Below are 23,404 nucleotides of genomic sequence, written 5' to 3' on the forward strand. Positions count from 1 at the left end.
CACTGTGAACCATGGTCCTGACTTTCATCTGGATTTCACAGTTTTTCCATCATTGTCCTCTTTCTGTCCCAAGACACAGTGCCAGCACCCAAAGTAGTTAGTTGTCCTGTCTCCTGGCTGTCCTTGGTTTTGTGAAAGTTCCTCAGTCATTGTTTCATGGAAACAATTTTTTTTTTTTTTTTTTAACAAAAAGGAGATCAGTAGATTAGAGGAGGAAGACCAGAGGGAGGGAGGTAAGGAGGGATAGGGGAGGTGCTGGGGAACAGAACTGACCAAATTATATTATGTATGTGTAGGAATATGTCAGAATGAATTCTACTATTATGTATAATTATAATGCACCAATTAAAAAGTTAATTAAAATGTTTTAAGTGCATAAATAATACACATATATTCACAGGGAAAATGGGATTACATTCATGTGAAGTTTTCAAAACATTTTAAAAACACACGAAGGATCCACTAGATGGTCTAATAACTATCATACATTTAAAGCAGTGAAGAATAAACAATATTCCAGGGTACCTGTGATTTTGGTGGTGACACTACTATATGTTGTTACCTACATGCAATTTTTTAATGCTAAATTTTAGTGAGAAGTGAATGAAAAATAAAGCTGTTATTTATTTTCCTGTCCCCATTCATGAACACCCAATGCTATTAGGACCCACATTAGGAATCCCTAAAAAGGGGGAAATGAACAAAACGACCCTGAAACTAAAGCCCTCTCACCAAGGCAGAATTACTGTGGGGTTCTGGCATGGAATAGGGTTTCTCAGAATTATTAACCCAACTTGCAAAGGGTACACCAAGTCATATGTGGCAGGCTACGATTAGTTGAATTTTGGCTGCATAATTCAGAGTTGACTCTAAAGAGAAACAATGCTCATTCAATCCCCGCCTACTCTGATGGTTGTCCATTAGTATAAAAATGGAACTGCATGACTGTGCTGCTTTCACAACTAAGAAAGCCTGGCATTTCCTCTGGGAACCACAGGGAAATTTATTTCTAACTTGGGCTTGTGAAATGTTTTGTATGTCACTTTTGTTTCAAAGCTATTTGAATAACAGCATTTTACCTCAAACTGTTCTCCTAAATTAAAAAGTGACTGTTTATGGTCTGTGGCAATTTTTCTAACATGCCCAAGCTATGCAATGATTAGTACCAATGAACACTTCAGAAAAGATTACTGTAATTAGAAAAACAAATATTTAAAGGTATTACATATTGAGTATTTTCCTTTTTCCTAAATCATCTTATACCCTGATCACCTCTTAGGAATGTAGTTGAATACTCCATTTCCTGATTTTCCCCAAGCTAAACTGCTTTCCTGCCCACCAAAAATAAGACAGCCAACTTTCAGTGAGTCTTTAATAAGGCAGTAACATCAATTCAACTGAAATAGAAATCCAGAAAGCATTAAATTATAGTCTTTAGAATCCTTTCATCCAAACAAGGAACATAGAAGACATGCAGTGCTTTGAGAGTGATTTGTTCATAGGCTTCATCTACTCCATGTTAGGTCTGAGATGCTCAGCATCTCTTTTTCTTTAATTTTTTTTTTTATTGGTTGTTCAAAACATTACAAAGCTCTTGACATATCATATTTCACACATTAGATTCAAGTGGGTTATGAACTCCCATTTTTACCCCAAATATAGATTACAGAATCACATTGGTTACACATCCACATTTTTATATAATGCCATATTAGTGACTGTTGTATTCTGCTACCTTTCCTATCCTCTACTATCCCCCCTCCCCTCCCCTCCCATCTTCTCTCTCTACCCCATCTACTGTAATTCATTTCTCTCCCTTGTTCTTTTTTCCCTTTCCCCTCACAACCTCTTATATGTAATTTTGTATAACAATGAGGGTCTCCTTCCATTTCCATGTAATTTCCCTTTTCTCTCCCTTTCCCTCCCACCTCATGTCTCTGTTTAATGTTAATCTTTTCCTCTTGTTCTTCCTCCCTGCTCTGTTCTTAGTTGCTCTCATTATATCAAAGAAGACATTTGGCATTTGTTTTTTAGGGATTGGCTAGCTTCACTTAGCATAATCTGCTCTAATGCCATCCATTTCCCTGCAAATTACATGATTTTGTCATTTTTTAGTGCTGCGTAATACTCCATGGTGTATAAATGCCATATTTTTTTTATCCATTCATCTATTGAAGGGCATCTGAGTTGGTTCCACAGTCTAGCTATTGTGAATTGTGCTGCTATGAACATCGATGTGTCAGTATCCCTGTAGTACGCTCTTTTAAGGTCTTCAGGGAATAGTCTGAGAAGGGCAATAGCTGGGTCAAATGGTGGTTCCATTCCCAGCTTTCCCAGGAATCTCCATACTGCTTTCCAAATTGGCCGCACCAATTTGCAGTCCCACCAGCAATGTACAAGTGTACCCTTTTCCCCACATCCTCGCCAGCACTTGTTGTTTGACTTCATAATGGCTGCCAATCTTACTGGAGTGAGATGGTATCTTAGGGTGGTTTTGATTTGCATTTCTCTGTCTGTATATCAGTGACAAAACTTCTGAAACGGAAATGAGGAAAACCACTCCATTCACAATATCCTCAAAAAAAAATAAAATACTTGGGAATCAACCTAACAAAAGAGGTGAAAGACTTATACAATGAAAACTACAGAACCCTAAAGAGAGAAATAGAAGAAGATCTTAGAAGATGGAAAAATATACCCTGTTCATGGATAGGCAGAACTAACATCATCAAAATGGCGATATTACCAAAAGTTCTCTATAGGTTTAATGCAATACCAATCAAAATCCCAATGGCATTTCTTGTAGAAATAGATAAAGCAATCATGAAATTCACATGGAAAAATAAAAGACCCAGAATAGCAAAAGCAATTCTAAGCAGGAAGTGTGAATCAGGCGGCATAGTGATACCAGATTTCAAACTATACTACAGAGCAATAGTAACAAAAACAGCATGGTACTGGTACCAAAACTGGCGGGGGCACCAATGGTACAGAATAGAGGACACAGAGACTAATCCACAAAGTTACAACTATCTTATATTTGATAAAGGGGCTAAAAGCATGCAATGGAGGAAGGATAGCATCTTCAACAAATGGTGCTGGGAAAACTGGAAATCCATATGCAACAAAATGAAACTGAATCCCCTTCTCTCGCCATGCACAAAAGTTAACTCAAAATGGATCAAGGAGCTTGATATCAAATCAGAGACTCTGCGTCTGATAGAAGAAAAAGTTGGCTCCGATCTACATATTGTGGGGTCGGGCTCCAAATTCCTCAATAGGACACCCATAGCACAAGAGTTAATAACAAGAATCAACAAATGGGACTTACTCAAACTAAAAAGTTTTTTCTCAGCAAAAGAAACAACAAGAGAGGTAAATAGGGAGCCTACATCCTGGGAACAAATTTTTACTCCTCACACTTTAGATAGAGCCCTAATATCCAGAATATACAAAGAACTAAAAAAAAATAAACAATAAGATAACAAGTAACCCAATCAACAAATGGGCCAAGGACCTGAACAGACACTTCTCAGAGGAGGACATACAATCAATCAACAAGTACATGAAAAAATGCTCACCATCTCTAGGAGTCAGCATCTCTTAAAACCGTGATTGTACTATTTTGTAGGATGTATCAGTTAGTATTGAGCTCTTCTAAGACAGTGAGACACTAAGCAGTTGTTCCAACAATTTCAGTCTATTTGCTTAAAAATTTCTGTTGTTTCTGGAAGGGGCTATAGTTAGAATAACAGAACCCCTAGGTGGAAGGATCCTTAAAGGTGATCCAGTATACCCTCCCTCCATGGTAAATCCCTGCCACTCTATCTAAGGCAGAGAACCATCCAAGTAGGATGAATCACTTCTCTCTGGAATGCATATGGTCTTGTCTTATGGGTTTAAACACAGATAGGTGAATTTACTCAGAAGCAACTCCCAGGGACCTTCTTTGCGCCATGAAGCAGACAGAACACATGCTCTCTCAGACCAAGTGCAAGATCTGTCCCAAGAACACAAAGGATGAAGAATTAAATAGCCAAAGCATAGAGCTAATGGCACCTAGAATACATAGGTACTGAACACTGAAGGAATAGAAAATTTCTGGGAAGGCCACAAAAACTTCATAAAAGAGGTAACCAATACCTCAACTATGTCTTAAAGTATAGGTAGGTAATAAAAATTAAAACAAAAATAAAACAAAACAAAATATTACTGTGTTAAGACTCAGTCATTGGATTAGAAACCACTCTAATTGCTATGACAATGTCATATTAATTACATATACATATACAATGACTCCATTTCCAAATAATATCATATTCTGAGGTTCAAGAATGACATGAATTTTTAGGGGACACCATTCAACCCAGAACACTCTTCCAGCCTCAGTTCTTTCTCATTTGTGAGTTTGTTTGTTTATTTTATGTCTTAGATGGCTGAGAATTCAGAGGATAAAAGGCTTCTGAGCAGGGGAGGATGGATTCCCACAGGGCAGCAAAGGAAGAAACTTCACTCAGGTCTGCATGAAAACAGAAATTAAGGCAGGGGTGGAGTCTTGTCAACTAGTGGTGGTGAGTGTCTTTAGGATCTAGATCAGGGGTCTGCAAAGGTTTTCCTTTAAAGAGTTGAAGAGTAAATACTAGAGGCTTTGTGAGCCATACAGTTTCTGTTACAACTATTCAACTCTGCCATTATGGTATAAAAGCAGTCACAGATAAAGTATAAATAAATGAGGAAAGCTGTGTCCAAAAAAGCTTTATTTACATAAAGAGAATAGGTTTGGCCTGAGCATGGGTATCAATGGACCTTGATTCTGGATTTTTGCTTTTCAAAGATTGGTATGGTCCACAGACCAGTACCTTCAGTTATCTCCTGGGAGGCTGTTAGAAATGCAAAATTGGAGGAGTCTACATTTTCACAAGATGCCCAGCTGATCTGCATGAACACAGAATTTGAGAAACAGCAGTCTGCAAGAATGGTGCCCATGTTGGACTCCATTCCAGGCTAGAAGCAGCAGAATCTCCTGTGAAGCTGATGAAAAAAAAAAAAAAAATGATAAACTTTCCAGAGATTCCCACCTAAGGGTCTTGATGGGACTCAGGTCCCTGTATTTTCTCAAGCCCCCTCAGGTAATGCTAAGGAAACCTGTCTGGCAGCCTCAAGGACTCTTCTAACTAAGTTTCTGTGAAACTACTTAAGAGAAATAAAGAAAGATTTGCCCACTTTGTTTAACATTTTTTATTTTTGTGGGTTTTATTTTTCGTTTTCTGTTTCAGGCAGAAATCTTGCCAACAGTTACTTGTCTACACTCTAAACTTCAAGAACAGAACATTAAAAAAAAAAAAGGCTAGTACTAAAGCAGCCCCAGAGCACCACCTGCTGGTCTTCCTGAACGCACCCACAGCTCCAGTGAAGACCTCTCTCCCACTCTACTGGAGGCCATCAGCACTGAATGGAGATGGGGGAAGAGCAGGAAAAGGAGAAAAGAAAAACAATGGAGGTGGAGAGTCATTGTGCCACTGACTATACCAGTGCCATGACCTCTCTGCACTGATTCTCACTTCTATTTTACCCTGAATAATGTCTTCGGTAGAATTTGAGTCTCCAGGTTTTAACTTCCACATCAGAACTGAACTGAGGAGTGTTTAAATAAACACTGTGCCTTTAATTCCCCGTCCTTAGTCCGACTGCCCTGGAGAACTAAGTCTGGTTCTGCACAAGAACACACAAGCCACCCCATTCCTCCTTTCTGCATGAGCATCCAGAGCACCCACTATGCCACGCTATGCTTTATTCCAAGGCATATAATGAACAAGATCTGGGCATGGGCTGTTTGCATGGGACTTATAGACCTCTAAATACAGAATTCACAAGGTAGAAAGAGAAAGGGGAAAAAGCTGGTCCTGTCACGGGGACATCTGGTAGGTCTGATGACAGGAAGCTGAGAATGTTCTCATGCCAAGCTTTCATTTTCTCTGAAAGCAGTGGGGGAGGTCTTCTGAGGGTAGATGGCAGAGGCAGGAGTAGGCTGTCCGACTTTAGTTCCAGATAACCAGTTTGGAGGGAGGAAGCAGCGGGAGTACATGGATGAAGTGAGAGGAGGTGCAAGTCCTTGGAAATGATGCAGAGAATGGGCGTCAGGATGCCATGGAAGTCACCTCAGGGTGGGGAAGGAAGCGTCACTACCAAAATCCTGCACAAATGATAAAGGGGTGATTGGGAGGATGACAATATGAGGAGGACTGAGGAAGGTGCAGTCAGCATTTCAGAACATCCAAGGAGCTGGGCTTCTATCGAAGGAAGAGCAATCAGGGTAAGAAACAAGGACAAGGGAAGAAAACACAAACCTCCATGATCATCCTGAACTAAGGGCCTCCTGGTCAACTATGGGCTCCCTCCCTGGGTACAGCTAAAGCTTACCAACTGGCAACTTCACCCACAGGTGGTTCCAGGTTTCTCAAGCCACAGAAATTAAACCTGTATCTTTTCACATATGAAAAACATCTGAAGTCTGAGGGAGACGCTGTGCCCTCCATCAAGTGGCTGTGGGACCTCAGATAAGGCATTCTCTGCTTTGGCCTCACCTCTGTGTGATGAAGAGCCTGAAGAGAGATGACCCCAAACGAACTCAACAGCCTTAAGTCTGCTGAAGGTAAAGAGGCTAAAAGACCACTAAAAGGAAAACCTTTTCAACTTGGAAAAGAATCTAGCAATTCCACTTCCAGGTATATGTCCAGGAGAACTGAAAGCAGGGACTTGTACAGATGTTCACAGTAGCAATATTCACAAGGGCCAACTCAAGTGTCCCTTGATGGATGAATGTACAAATAAAACATGGCATAAACTTATAAGAGAATGCTATTCAGCCTTAAAAAGGAATGAAATCTTAAAACAAGCTACAATATAAATGGACCTTAAAAACATTATGCTAAGAGAAATAAGCCAAACACAAAAGACAAATGTATGATTAACTATGTGATCTATCCAGAGTAGATAAATGCTTTTTTTTTTTTTTTTGTACTAGGATTGAATCCAGGGGTGTTCTACCATTGAGCTATATCACCAGTACTTTGTATTTTGCAACAGGATCTCACAACTTAAAGTTGTGCAGGCTGGCTTTAAACTTATAATCCTCCTGTTTTAGTCTCCCAAGTAACTGGGATTACTGTTGTACACCACTGCACCTGGCTTAAAATTGACAAATTCTTACAGACAGGAAATGGCAGCTCCCAGGAGCTGGGGAAGGAGCAGTTGTTTAATGGGCATAGGGTTTGGAGTTTCAGTTTGGGAGATGAAAGAGTTCAGAAGATGGATAATGGTGGTGACTGTAGAGCAACATGAACTTAATGTACTTAATGTCACAGAAAACTACATGCCTAAAAATGGTTTAAAAGGTAGAATTTTATGTTGTGTATATTTTACAAGAAAAAGATCAATGTAGGAATAAAGGAGTTATGATTACCAACTCTGGCCTGGCTAAGAAAACCACATTAATATTCACACCTGGAAGAGGTTTATTCTTCTAATTAGGTTGAATCTTGATTTATCTCTATACACCTGCATTAGTTTCTTAGAGTTGTGGCAACCAAATCCCACAAACTAGATAGTTTAAAAGAACAGAAATATTTTCTCTCACAGTTCTGGAGGCTAGAATTTCAAAGTCAAGGTGTTGCCAGAGTCCTGCTCCCTCCCAGACCCTTCCTCGTCTCTTACAGAGTTCCCTGTGGCAGCACAGCTCCAAGCTCAGCCTCTGTGGCCATGTGGCCATCTTCTCCTGAGTGTAGTCTCTCTGCGCATGTCTGTTCACATTTTTTTCTTTGTAGGAGGACACCAGTTGTACTGGATCAGGGGCCCATGCTACTCCAGAATGAATTCATGTTAACTTATTACATCTTCAACAATTCTATCTCCAAATAAGGTCTTGTTCTAGGGTCCAGGGGGTAAAGAGTTCAGCACTTTTTAGGGGACACTCTGACACCCCAACTATGACACCCCAACTGTAGGGTTTATCTGAGTCTCAATCCTAACCCCACTTGCCCTTTTGGCAACATTTAACACAGGTTATTATATTGACACAGGACTGCTTTACAGGATCCCCTGCCCTTCATTCATGTAGCACACGCTTCTCCTTCTCCTCTCCACCCCCAGCTCTCTATCTCTTCTATTCTCCATGTTGAGTCCCCTTGTAGACTTTGCCCCACTAAAACTCACTCCCTTGGAAACCCCTCCAGTCCTGCAGCTTTCTTTTGAAAGACCACAATATTTTTAGCTCCAACTTACCCTGCGATCTCCAGATACCATACCCCACTATATACTTGGCACATCCTGTAAGCCATAGAGCACCTCCGATTTAACATGGTCAAGCAGGACTATCTGGTTGTCATTCAAAACCTGCTCCTTCATTAGGCTTCATCAACGCAGTGCATGGCCTCACCTCCACCCACTGCTTGCAACCTTGTTTGTGTCCTGGATTCTAATCTTTCCCTTATTCTTCCACATCCAGTCAGAACTTTTTGTTGGTTCTACCTTCTAAGACATTAGGAACCTACCCACCTCCTAACACCTCCACTGTTAGTGTTAGCCCAGGAGTAGGCAAACTGCTGCCCCTGAGTCAAATCTGTTCACAACCCATCTTGTACATATTGTTTAATTTGGCAGAGGGACTGTGTAACCTACAATGACAGAAAGACTCTGCTATCCTGCCCTCACAGGAAAGTCTGCTGACCCCTGACCTAAGCACTTGATATCACCTTTCACCATCCTTTAGGGTAATCTTCTAATCAAAAAGTGCTGCTTTTTATTTGTTCTGTGCCTTCTCAGGCTTCTCTTCCCTTCTGTTCCCTGATCAGAACCCTCTCTCCGTGCCCAGCTAATGGTTCTCTCCCTGCCTCTACTCTCGCCAACACACCACCCTAAGGATGAACTCTTGGAACCACTGGGTTCATCCTGCTCAGGCACCTGCAATGGCTCCCATGTTCCAGCATTTAGCCTGCACACCTCATTAGCTCTCACAGATCCTCTACAACCTAGCCCACCTTCCAGTCAGTCAAGGCCCCACTGCTTCCTGACAGGACAGGCCTCTCCCAGAACCCCTGTACCTTCCCCAGGCAGTGCTTCGAGCTGGCTGGACTCCACACCCCAGCCTCCCCTCTACCTTCTTACTCCATCAGCATTTAAGTTTGTTCAGAACTGTCCTATTCCAAAATCTCTCTGGACCTCAACCTTCCCTACAGTTACTACATAGATTGCTACTCATTCTTCCACTTATTGGGAAGAGAGATTTTTCTGAAAAGGAAAAAAAAAATTGAAGAAATTGTCTATTCGCATCATTTCCTTTCCTCACCTCCCATTCACTCTTCACCCACGGCCATCTGGCTCCTACTTCTGCAATAAAATCCCTCCTGCCACGATCACCCGTGATTTAATTAAATCCAGTAAGCTCTGATCCACCCTAATCATAGTGGCAGAGAATAACAGAGCTTATTGCTCCGTCTGGAAACACCTTCCTTGGTTTCTAGAATAACCAGAATAACCACACTCTTGCTTTCCTATCTAGTTTTCTGATTACTCCCTCTCAGTATCATCTTTTTTTTTTTTTTCCATTAACTTAAGAGGTATTGGCTCTAAAACAGACACCGTTAGAGTTGACACACAGTGCTGAGGGACAAAGTTAAATGATAAAATATCAGATGAACACATAAACCAAAAAAAAAAAAAAAAAAAAAAAAGCCATACTCAACCAAATGTTTATTATTCCTCCAAAGATAAAATAACAATTTGACTTTGTCCACCCTAGGGTAATAGACTGTATCAGGTGACTCCAGTTATCTCAATGGCTATGGGCCATGCTGCGCAGATCATGTACGTCTGGTGAGATTAAGTGAGAACAGAAACTGTTCTTTCCTGTACTAGGGATTGAACTCAGGGGCACTTTCCCACTGAGCTATATTCCCAGCTCATTTTAGGTCTTATTTATTTATTTTTAAGTTGTCAATGAATCTTTTATTTTTATTTATTTATTTGTTTATATGTGGTGCTGAGGATCAAACCCAGGGCCTCACACATGCCAGACAGGGCAAAGGGGAGGGAAGGGGAGGGAGGGGGCAAGGGGGTTAAAAAAAAAGACAGCAGAATGAGAAAGACATAACTACTCTAAGTACATGTATGAAGAAGACACGAATGGTGTGAATATACTTTGTATACAAACAGAGACGAAAAATTGTGCTCTATATATGTAATATGAATTGTAATGCATTCTGCCGTCATATATAAAAAATCAGAATAAAAACAAGAAAAACCACCACCACCAAAAAAAAAAAAAAAATATCCCCAGATACAGGTTTAAAAATTTCAATATAGCCAGATGCATGCCTGTAATTACAGTGACTGGGGAAGCTGAAGCTGGGGGACAGCAAGTTCAAGGCCAGCCTCAGCAATTTGATGAGACCCTGTCTCAAAATAAAACCTAAGGACTGGGGTTGTGGCCCAGTGGTAGAGCACTTGCCTGTAGTGTGTGATGCCCTGGGTTTGATCCTCAGTATCATCTTATGTGTTTGCTTTGCCACCAAGGAGTGAGATCCATGAGGAAGGGACCATGTCCCTTGGCAGCTCTCTGCAATCAAGCCCACATCCTCGCTTACTGAGGGCCTTCAATGAACGTCAGCTGAAAAAAAATTTTTTGCACCTGCTGTTTGAGAATTTGTTTGACTCTTTTATGAAGTTTCCAGTTCTGTGAAATTCTCCACATTTTCATAACTCTTTGAACTCATTAGTAATGATTTAAAATGGGTGTCTGAAGTGGATTTCCTAAAGGTCTGTTTCCATTCTGATTTTTTTTCCCTTGGTTTTCCTGCACATGTGAATCTCTGAGTTAAGTTCTAAATACCTTATATGAAAAACCAGAGCACAAATCTGAGGCTGTAGTCAGTGACACCTTCCTCCAGAGAGGACTTATTTTTTCTTCTAGCAGACAGGTAGACAAACTAAAGACACTGGCAATGCCAGACCTCCTTCATTCCAACGACACTGAATGATGCAAACCAGGACTCTAGTTCCTGTGAAGGCTAGTTTAATTCTGCATCACCCCTTACTCCCAAGGAATGGCCTTTCAGGGTCCCAACCTTCGAATGCAGCAGATCCTGACTTCAGTTTCTGTTCCCAGCCCTGTGAATCTGGCAAGAACTCTGCTCATCTGTCCAAACAAGCTAATCTACTGAGAAAGAACTTCTTAGTCTATCCTGGATGTCAGGTAATCCAAAGCTTGACTACCCACTTACTGCTACCACACCCCCCACCTTTGTAGGAGAATGGGATGGGAGTCTGCAGGCCTGAGTTCTTACCTGTCAGGACTGGCAACTAGTCCTGACTCTTGGGCCTGATCTCTCAAGGTTCTCTAACATGTGAAATGCATCTGGACAAAAACCTTTTGAGTTTCTTCTTGTTCCAGAAGTTTCACAATCACAAATATTGCTGCAAGCTCTTAAACTAAACAATCCCAGTTATACAATCTTCTTCAGTGGCTGCCTTAATGCCCAACACAGTAGCTGGTTACAACTCTGCATTTCCATAACTGCTTTTAACACATGGATGTAAATTTCCACAGCATAGACGGACATTTACAAAGCTGTCCAACTTCAGGACCTGTGTCTATTTGTGCCACAGATCCTTATGTTATGTTGCCTTGGCTACAAAGCCAAGCAAAGCTGGCAAGGATTCATCCAATGGCTCGGCTGAACATCAAAGAGAAAAGCCCAACCCAAATACAGACAGGAGTCACTGTAGGGCACCACAATGCCAAACTACATGCAATAAACAAATATGATGGAAAACAGGCCTGAGTTACAGCAAACTGCAATTGTTCTTTTCAAAAGGGAGGATAGTGACTGGTCATCCAGCAGTAGCTTAAAGCAAGAGTCAGTCAAACAGAACTTCAGTCTTTTGGTTTTCAGAGCTAGAATTTTTTGCTTTCCTCAATAGATGAGAATACCAGAAGATATACAAACATCTTCTCATTTCATGAATGACAAAAGAACCAGGGGTTGAAACAATGACAGGCTGAAAGGAAGACAAAGTCCTCCTTTCCTATGCACAGAGAAAACCTAATGTAGTTACTTTATTACTCAGAATGTTCTTCACAAACTTGCTAACTCCAGCCCAGGTTCTTCGCTTCCAATCTCTAAGTGCTCCTGCTCCATAGCACTCCCCTGACCACAGAGCTCCTGACCTGCCCCTCTTCTCTATAGGACACAGAACCTAATATTGATGTCTCTTGTGTAGTACCTCTCCTTCCTTGCAAGGCCTGGACCCATCAGAAAGCAAAGGAATCTACTCCAAAAGCCGTGCTGCACCTAGCACTCCCAGAAGGAGTCACACTTTTGGGCTTCTGAATGCCCCAATAATGCTAGAAGAAACCAAATTCTATGTTGGTCCTCACTTTTTCCAAATACCCTGTATGTGACAGAAAAGTCACTGGTGAAGGAGTTTTGCTAAATCCTGACTCTGCTACTCTCAGCCCTGCTCTTTCAAACATTCAGAATGTACTGAGAACCTCCTAGGAACCAGACATTCTGTTGGGTATTAATGGAAAGTAATAGAGACCAACAAGGTCTTCTGTTATACAGCTAAAAATCCAAAGCACCTGTGTCCCCATCTGCTATGCAAAGCTGCAGGACCAAGGAAGCTCTGAGGTATCTTTTGAATTGAAAGTGCTGTGGCTTTATAATCTGAGAAATAGTCCTGTTGGCCATACCTATCCACAACGCTGTGGACAGGCACAATCTCTCTAGGCTTCCACTTGCTCATCTATAAAATGAGTAGGACAGATTGGAAAGTTTCTCTATTACCTTATGCAGCCACAGTGGAAGGTTTCCAGACTCACTCTGCAGAGAGTTCTTCTGCTGAACAGCAGCCCAGCAATAAGAATCCACAAAGGCAGCCTGACGCCAGGAGAAAGAACTTGGGGAAAAACAGCTTATTTGGGTACCTGAGGAGCAAAACAGATTGTTTGGAATGAATTAAAATGCAAGAGCCTGGACCCTCCCAACACTACCCACTCTCTGCAAGACTATGGCAGGCAATTAGCAAACAGGACCTTGGGGGCCAGGGCAGAGCTGTGTCTCATAGCAGGCACAGGGCCTGGCACTGAGCCTCCACTTGCAGCCACTGGTCCAGCATGCTTCCTGGTCCACATCAAGCATGCATGGAGTGGGTGTGTCACAGGCATAGGGACCAGCTGCTGGGTGCCTTGTAGGCATAGTCTCTCCCACAACCTATGCAGCATGGAGAGTGCTAAGTGCCTGGGCTTTGACATAAGTTGTATTTAAACCTGACTCTGCCATTCATAATTGAGTGACTCATAGCTGTTAAGTCACTTAGACTTCCAAAGCCTGAATCTAAAAAAATGAGATTGACATTAACATCTACATTATAGATTCACTGTGGTGACCAAAAAAGGGGGGCAGTTTTGACAGCACTTATTATAGCGTCTGATTCCCACTAGGTGCTTGGTGTCATACTTTTCTCGGTAAAGTAATGAGTAGTTCCTGGTATTCCTTTAAAGACTAGTGCATGCCTGCCATTCTGCCTTCCCACCCCATAGAGGGGCAGGGACTAGACTTCCCCAGACTTTGGCACATAAAAGGTCTTAATAGGTCACCTCCTCTGGGGAAGTGTGGCCTACACACTTATGGCAGAAGAGGGAAGTGAAGGGTAGGTCATCAGGAGAGCAGATGCTTACAGTAGGAGGAGGTGCATGGGAAAAGCTCTGAGCACCTCTTCTTCCTGGGCAGAGACCTCCATGCCATAGACTTCAAGAACTTGAGATCCTGCGTTTTTAGCAATCAGGAAGGCACAAGGCTCAGGGCTAACCTCACACTGCTTTTGTATCAGTGTGACTATCAATGCTTCCTATGTATCATTCACCACCAAGCTTAGGAGTATAACAGTAACACAACAGGGGATGGCAAGTTCTCAGGTTACAAATAGATAGCTTCTGGTAAAATTGTTGATAAGCTGCCAGCTTGGGAACATCTGTCCAAATACTTATTCATGAAAATGAACAATGCTGTTAGAATTTCCTAAAAGCCTGTGCAGACCAAAATGTTCTTAAAGTAAAGTTCTCATAGTGAATTAAGTAAAATTCTTTCTGTAGGTAATGATGCTTCCAGTTCTATCATGGGATTTCAGGGGCTTTCCTCAAGACAATAGTACAAACTTTTGGAGTAGAAAATAAAAAATGCTAAACATTTTATACCAAAGTTTTTGCAAAGAAGGAAGAAGGAAAATATAACTGAGATGAGAAGATATATATATAGAGAGGAAGAGATTGAGAACATATTGAGCTGCTCATGAAATATTTTTCATCTGGAATAGGTCAGGAAAAACAAACAAACAAAACAAAAAAATCTGGAGGCAACCAATATTCCCTGGATACAGCCAGTCCTTTCCATCAGTACCACATTAAAGCTTCCCAGGCTAACGGGGAGAGAGAAACCTGTCTCCCTTTCTCCTTGGAGGGGACCAAAGCTCAAGAGTAGTCAGGAATCTTCCACCCATCTCAACACTTGTCTCTAGGCTGGTCCCTTCAGCAAGGCTACAACAGAGGAGGTCCCTGGACTTAGTCTTGGTGGAATGGGGTGGTCTCAGAAGGTGTTTTCTCCAAATCACCAGGAGGGGGAGAGCTTCCTAGAGAGGGTCAAGGACAAACTAGAAAAAGAAACAGATTAAGCCCCAGTACTAAGTATTGAATGGGAAACTAAGTTAAGGAAGTCAAGTCCAGGCACCGGCAGGATCCAAGACAAGAGTAAAAAGCAAGAGCAAAGGGAGGACACAGTCAGAGGGTGCAAGGGACCTGCACATGCTGCTTGAGCAGCACTATGCCTTCACTCCTGACAGTCTGCCTAATGAATAGGCACTGTTTCAGAGTGGCTGCTGCTGCTACTGGACTGGGAAGCCTGGGACCTGTACCTCCCTGACTGGTGCCTCCAAATGTACTTCTATGTAGAAGTACATACTTCTATCCCATTTACTCTTAAAATAATAATTGGAAGATAAACAAACTTGGTGTTTACATAGTTTTCTAGTAGTCTTCCACTAAAGAGAGTTTCCAGTCTTTTTAAACTCCACCCATTTAAACTGCTGCCAGATGACTCACCCTAAAACTCCATTCTGACCTTGGCACTCCCTTGGCTCAACATTGCCCACAGGTCCTCCCAACCCAGGGTACAAATCCAAACCAATGCTCCAATCCAGCTCACTGGTTGGCATATACAGTCTGACATGTTTCCAAACCTGTGCCTTTTCTCACACTACTGCCTTGGCCTGGAGGGCTTGACCTTCAAAATCATCAGTCAATGCCCCATCCACACTGGCTACCTCAAGGAGCCATCTTTCCAATCCCAGCTCAGACATCACCTGCTCCACAAGCTTCCTCCCCACTGACCTTCCCCAGAACTTTGAAGCCATAAGAGATGTGCAGAAAATCATCTTTAAACACCCACACGTATCTTATCTCCTCTAGTAATAGAAGTCTTCACAGGCAGGACACGTCCCCATCTCTCTCAACTTCCACACCATCCTGTGCCAAACAAAATCTGTCTGGTGCTTGAAAAGTTTCAAAGTACTACCAGAAGTAATGTCTCAATTAACATGCAAGTGTTCACCATCCCATTGGGCATTTGGGGAAGCAGCCCCATGAGAGCCTTCAGCCAGACTCCTGGGCTTGCGAGGCCATGCAGCAGCTGAACGAGCACTCCAGGGTTTCCAGGAACAGCTTCAATGAGATGTGCACTGCTTTTCACAATGCACAGAAGTTGTGAGTTTCAGGTTTACACCCTAAAGGATAAAGAACACTCCTACTTGGCTGAAGTGTTGAGGCAGTTGTGGGCTTTACACTCATTCATCTGGCTAAATATAACAAAAGACCTTGCAGTAGAAATGGGTGTTCACTGGGTCCTGTGGAGGTAGTCACAACATCTGCTGAGTGGCCTGGACCCCAGGTCTCTCCCAAACACCCTCTAGGTACCTCTACCTGGAGCCCAGGGCATGGTCACACCTTTCTGAGTGGCAGCCCAGTTGGCCCTTCATGTAGCCTAGACCTGTAACTGTGGCTGTCCCACAGCAGCTGGTAGAGAAGCAGACAGCAGCAATGCCTGAGGAGAAGCAAGACCCAGGGAAGAGAGAGCAGAGAGCCAGACAGAGGCTTCTCAATGCCACCAACACCAGTCCAGGACCTCTCCACTCTTATCTAACTGCAAAGGAGGGATTCTGGCCTACTTTTGCTACAGTCCTGGGCTGGTCAGAAGGACACTGAAGATCTTGAGGGCTGAGCAAGACCCCAGCTGCCCTCTGACAATTATGTCCACCCTGCCTTCCAGGACCCAGAGCATGGACCCAGGCACCAAGTTTTCTGCGTTGCTTCCACTTGAGAGTGCTGTGGGATGCACAGAAATCAGGCCTCCTTGGAGTTAATGAAACCAACAAAATCACAAGTCTAACAAATACAAGAATAGAAAATGGTGAGCTGCAGTAAACTAGCTGGGAAAACTTCAGAGGAACTTGCAAATGGAAGCTATTCTAAGCTAATGAGAATGCAGGGAGCAGCACATGGTTGCTAATGGGATGGACCCATGCTGTGTACTTTCACCTTCATGTGAGAGACAGGAAACTGAGGCACTGAGATCCCCTGGCTGGTGAGAGACAGCTGGGACATCCACTTGGGTCTCCATCTTCACTTCCAAACTCAAGAAAGATGAACCAAAAGGCACAAGTGATTGAAGAAAATTGGGTCAGACATGGGGGAAATGAGAAGAAACAAAGCAAGGGAATTTTTTGGAGGGGAAAAGAAAATCAATTCCGGAGTGGCTGTTCTGGGAGGCACAGAGGCAAAACAGAGAATATAATAATGATTATATCAATAACAGTCATTAGTATCTACATGATATTTTAAGGGTCTACAAAACATCTCATTTTTAAAAACAAATCTGTACACGTCAATGTAAATTACACACACACACCCCTCATACATATGGGATCCAGGTACATCATAAAACAACCTACAAAGCACTGAACTTGAAAGGATTGTCTCTATTTAAAGGCTGCCAGGAAAATTTGAAAATTGCTCTACTATAAACTCTAAGTTCAGTGAGAACAATTACATAAAAAAGATCATGAATTTGTGCTGTAAAGAGAAGGGATGAGTAATGTTTGGCTCTTAAACATCAACAGAACAGCAACAAGCCTTATTAGGACAATGAAGCAGGCCTGAGTCTGCTTAAAGTACCTTTGACTCCAACACAGGAAGACCAAGTGACATTTGCCCCAGAAGGTTCTTTCCTGCCAAATACTCATAGATCCCAACCATCACAAAATAAAATTACAAGAATCTCATGATAACTTTCTTCCTAAAGAAAGAACCCCATTCCTCTCTTTTTGCCTTCCCAGCAGACTTCAACCTAAACCCATCTTCCAACTCTAAATACAAAAAAATTTACATATCCTTGAAGTCCCAATTTATCCATGACTGCCTCCACTTCTCCTTTGCAGAAAATGACTCCAAGGCTCAGATGTATTTCAAAATAGTGAGAAAATACAAGTACTCTTTACAGCCCAAACTAAAAAACGGAATTGAAATAATTTTCTTTCCCTTTAAGCCAAGCTGGTTCACTGGGCCCCCTTTTTTTTTTTCATAGCTGAACTGACTTTTCAAGAGAACACACCAGAGCTAACACCTATCCCTTTGCTAAGATGGGCACATCTGCTGGGAGCCACAGCCAATTAATATGATGCATGGCATTTTTGATTGAAAGGTGATGCCAGCTAGCCATTGAGATGATATGATTATGTTAAAAATTACATTCATATGGATACCGGACTCCTGCTGCGGGACTCCTGGAGAGTTCCCATTGGTTGGGAAAGTACAGTAGGAGGGAATTCCGGGGAGGCGCTTGCGCTGGAGGTCCGGAAAGGAGCAGCAGAACGCCGCGTGGGTGGATCGGGAAGCTTCCCGGGCGGACGTGTTATTGGCGGTTCTTTCAAATAAAGTTTGTTCCTGTTTGAGTGGCTCGTGATCTTGTGCCCAGCCAGACAGCGGCAACTGGTGGCCCTGTACGGGGAGCGCCTGAAGCTTGGAGGTGAGTAAAATTGCTCGCCCCTGAGGGAAGGCGACAGAATGGGTGACCATTTCAAAAAACAATGTGTTCTTCTTTTGATTTATTTTGTTTTTGTTTCAAGCTGCCTATCCCTAGAATTTTCTCAGGCAAACTGGGAAAAATGGTTGGCTCAAGGCTTGAAGTTGTTTGGCCCGGAGAAAGAGAAAATTGATACAACTATTCTTTGCTCCGTTTTTGTTTCATTCTGTTTCGGGTTTGTTTTATGCTACCTAACTGGGTTGCGTTACCTTTATAGTAGATTAGAAACTAGTAAAAAACAAACCGAAAAACTGTTAAGTAAATTGTTAGAGGTCCAAACTGTGGTAGAAAACATGTCAGGTCAAGCAAAAGAGAAGGTCTCTCCAGCTAGTCAGACAGAGGAAAATTTGAAGAAAGAAAGCTTAGAGGAAAAACGACCATCAGTTGGGGAGTTACAACAGGAGGCTGCTACTAACTCCGTTCTATCACCAGAGGGCGTAAGAGCTGAGCGGCCCTCAATTCCTGTAGTTAATGCACAAAATCCTAAGGCAAGATCCCAAAGACTAGCATGCCCTGTACTTGAGCAGGCAGGAGGGCAACGAATTCATCGCGCTCTAGATTTCAAAACAGTAAAGCAATTAAAAGAGGCTGTAACAACCTATGGCCCGCAAGCACCCTTCACCATAAGCATGGTTGAATCTATTACCAACTTAGACATGACACCAGCAGATTGGGCTAACATGTGTCGATCTGTGCTAAATGGAGGACAATATTTGTTATGGAAGGTTGCCAATGAGGAATTCTGCATGGAGACAGCTAGGCGAAATACAGCAGCCGGTTACCCTCAAAGAAATCTGGAGATGTTGTTAGGAAAGGGACCTTATGAGGGTCAACGGCAACAAATTAAATATGATCCTGGTGTATACGCACAAATTGCTGCAGATGCAGTTAGGGCATGGAAAACTTTACAGGGGCATGGAGATTTACAAGGACAGTTATCTAAGGTAATACAAGGAACTAACGAACCTTACGCTGAATTTGTAGATAGGCTTATTCAGACAGCTTCTAGGATATTTGGAGATGTAGAACAAGCAATGCCATTTATAAAACAACTGGCTTATGACCAAGCAAATCGTTGCTGCAGAGAGGTCATTAGACCATGGAAACATGAAGATTTAAACACATATATTAAATTATGTAGAGACATTAATGAACAAGGACAAGTCTTAGCAGCAGTACAACAGGCTTTAGATGCCAGGCCAAAAACATGCTACAATTGTGATCAGACAGGACATTTTAAAAGGAATTGTCCCATAGGAGGAGGGTTTAACAAAGCTAGGTATCAAAGAAATAGAATACCAGGTATTTGCCCACGATGCCGTAGAGGGAGACATTGGGCTAATGAATGCCGTTCTCAAACTACCATAGAGGGCACTCCGTTATCAAAAAACGGACAAGGATCAAGTGTTTACCCACGATATCGTGGAGAAAGGCATCAGGCTCCATTGCCAAAAAACGGACTGGAGGGCCCAATGCTCCGGGGCCCAAAACCACAAATATACGGGGCAATGGAGGAACCCAACAGCACCATCAAGGTAGTGCCCAGGACACATTATCCATTAAATCCCTCATCAGACAAACTAGAGGGAGCGCAGGGCTGGACATCTGCGCCTCCGCAAGAGCAGTACTAACTCCAGAGATGGGAATTCAAATTATTCCCACAGGAGTAAAAGGACCTCTTCCCCAAGGAACGGTAGGCTTATTATTGGGACGCAGTTCTTCCACACTAAAAGGACTTATGATAAGTCCCGGGGTAATTGATCCCGATTATGAAGGTGAAATAAAAATTATAGCTAGTTCTCCAAGAGGCATATCAGTTATCTCACCAGGGGATAGAATAGCACAGTTACTAATAATACCCAGCCTACATGATAAATTTTCTAGTCGTACTGTAGAAAGAGGTACCAGGGGATTGGGCTCCACAGGTGTAGATTGGGCTATGCTGTCTTTAAATTTAGATTCTCGCCCCATGCTAAAACTAAATATTCAAGGATACGACTTTAATGGGCTACTGGACACAGGTGCAGACCTTAGCATCATATCTAGTCAGGAATGGCCAAAACATTGGCCATTACAACAAGCCACTCAAACGCTTCGAGGCCTAGGAGTGGCTACTAATCCCCATAGAAGTGCAATGGTATTAGATTGGAAGGATCCTGAAGGATGTGAGGGAACTATACAGCCATATGTATTGGATCATCTTCCTATAAATTTATGGGGACGAGATGTCCTAGATCAATTAGGTTTAACGTTAACAAATAACATCAATCCTAATGCGCCCACTACTAGGGCTAAACAAGGTTTTAAAAAAGAAAAAAGATCAGGAAAACAAGGACAAAATATAGCAGCACCAATTCAAATAGATCAAGGAACAGACAGACATGGGTTGGATTTTCAGAAAGGGCCACTGAGACAATAAAAATTACTTGGAAATCAGAAAGACCAGTGTGGGTTCCTCAGTGGCCCCTGACTAAAGAAAAGATACAAGTAGCCCATGATCTGGTTAAACAACAATTAGCGAAAGGACATATACAACCTTCCATATCTCCCCATAATACTCCCATTTTTGTTATTAAAAAGAAATCTGGTAAATGGAGATTATTACAAGATTTAAGAGCCATTAATAATGAGATGGTTATTATGGGACCTGCTCAATCAGGGATTCCCCAATTGTCTGCTTTACCAAAAACCTGGTATGTTTTAGCTATAGATATTAAAGATTGTTTTTTTTCAATTCCTATTCATCCTGAGGATAGTCCACATTTTGCATTTACTATCCCTGCACTAAATCATGAAGGTCCTGATCAGAGATATGAATGGAAAGTACTCCCTCAGGGGATGGCTAATAGTCCAACTATGTGTCAAATTTATGTTAACAAAGCAATCCAACCACTTAGAAATCAAAATCCTGAACTACAAATATTTCACTATATGGATGATGTATTATTGGCACATAAAGATAAAAACATATTGCTGGAATGTTATGCCACACTTACAAACTTATTAAAAAATTATAATCTAGAGATAGCAATAGATAAAGTACAATTAAATCTTCCAATTAATTATCTAGGAGTCCTGTTATCCTCAACCATGGTCCGTCCACCAAAAATTCAAATACGAGTAGATCAACTCAAATCACTTAATGACTTTCAAAAGTTATTGGGAGACATAAATTGGATAAGGCCTTATCTAGGCATACCAACAGGAGAGCTAGGACCTTTATTTGATATCCTAAAAGGTCCATCAGATCCAAATTCACCCCGCATGCTAACGCCTGAAGCAAGAAAGGCATTAAAAATCATTGAAACATATATGGAAAATATGCACTTGGATAGAATTGATATAAGTTTGCCTTTATTATTTATTGTACTACCAACAAAAAATATTCCTACAGGAGTATTTTGGCAAGAAGGTCCATTATTGTGGATACATTTATCTTATTCTCCTAATACTATTCTTACTAGATATCCTGAGACTGTAGGACAATTAATACTCAAAGGAATAAAAGCAGCAAAGGGAGTGTTTGGGATTTCTCCCAATAAAATTATTACTCCATATACTATGGATCAAATTGATGAGTTAGCCAATGAGTTAAATACTTGGGCAATAATCATGTGTAAATCTAATGTTTCATTTGATAATCACTTGCCATCTAATCCTTTGTTGTCTTTTTGGTCTAAGCATCCTGTAGTTTTTCCAAAAATGACAAGAAAGACCCCTATCATGAATGCTCCAAATATATTCACTGATGGGTCAAATAATGGTACAGCAGCAGTAGTTACCCCTGATCAAACTTTTACATTTTTAGTACCCAAACAATCAGCTCAAAAGGTAGAGCTTAATGCAGTATTACAAGCTTTTATGATGTTTAAAGATTCTGTATTTAATTTATTTTCTGATAGTCAATATGTAGTTAATGCTATAGTATCCCTTGAAGATGCAGGTAGGATTTCCCCTTCTTCTACTGTTTTCTCTTTGTTTTCCACTATACAAAGTCTAATCTGGGACAGAAAAGATCCATTCTTTATAGGACATATCAGGGCACATACAGGATTGCCTGGAGCCCTTAGTTTAGGCAATAAATTAGCAGATAAATCTACACATGACATACATATTTTCTCCACAATAAAAGAAGCTATAAATTTTCATAAAAGGTTTCATGTCAATGCTAATACTTTACAAAAACGTTTTAAAATAACTAAAGAACAAGCCAGACATATAATAAAACAATGTCAAAATTGTGTGACATTTTTACCACAAGTTAATCTTGGAGTCAATCCTAGAGGACTGATACCTAACCATATTTGGCAGATGGACGTCACACACTTGCCAGAATTTGGAAAATTAAAATATTTGCATGTTACAGTTGATACTTCTTCTGGATTTTTGATGGGCTCCCTTCATGCCGGAGAAAAAACTAAAGATGTTATAGCTCATTGCTTACAAAATTTTGCCACTGTGGGCGTTCCAAAACAGTTAAAAACAGATAACGGTCCCGGTTATGCTTCTACCTCTTTTAAACAATTCTGCTCATCATTTGGCATTACTCACATAACAGGAATTCCATACAATCCACAGGGACAAGGCATAGTTGAAAGAGCTCATCAAACTATTAAAATGTACTTATTAAAACAAAAGGAGGGAATTGGAAAGGGGTATATATCCCCCAAAGATAAACTTAAAATAACCCTCTTTACTCTAAACTTTTTAAATTTGGATTCATCAGGACTTAGTGCTGCGGAAAGGCATATGTATCCAAAAAATGTGCATAAGCCTAAAGTTCTTTGGAAAGATATTCTAACAGGACAATGGAAAGGTCCTGACCCAGTAATTGTCTGGAGTCGGGGCTCTGTTTGCGTGTTTCCACAGGGAGAACAGCAGCCGATTTGGATTCCAGAAAGACTAACTAAAACGATTTCTACAGATCAAAAAGAAGATAATTTGACTCAAATCCATAACAGCTGATATCCAGAACTCCAGCTTGGCCATTCTTACATCTGCGACTGATTAACCAGGATGCTTTTTTCAATATCTATTTTATTATTGCATTTTTCCATATCATAGGTTCTATTTTATTTTTGAGCTCATACAGACCTAGGTTGATGTTTTTCTGATCAGTTTTATTTTTTAACTGTGGAGTTTTTAACATTGCAATGGAGATTTCACCTAGGTGAAACTACAAGGCCTTTACTATTGTCTTATGTGTTGTATGTTATATG

The 23,404-nt window shown here is 41.4% G+C and overlaps 1 protein-coding gene across 2 annotated transcripts in view; it reads right to left on the reverse strand.

The window, feature by feature from the left end:
* The window catches only part of Panx1 (pannexin 1), a 49,561-nt gene that overhangs the window by 8,784 nt on the left and 17,373 nt on the right, over positions 1-23,404 (reverse strand). For both annotated transcript variants that reach the window (XM_076846515.1, XM_076846514.1), the window contains exon 2: positions 12,843-12,982. In XM_076846515.1, coding sequence (XP_076702630.1) covers positions 12,843-12,982 — 140 coding nt within the window. The remainder of the gene's footprint in view (positions 1-12,842; positions 12,983-23,404) is intronic.

This window comes from Callospermophilus lateralis, chromosome 2, assembly GCF_048772815.1.
Source record: "Callospermophilus lateralis isolate mCalLat2 chromosome 2, mCalLat2.hap1, whole genome shotgun sequence".
Taxonomy (NCBI): domain Eukaryota; kingdom Metazoa; phylum Chordata; class Mammalia; order Rodentia; family Sciuridae; genus Callospermophilus; species Callospermophilus lateralis.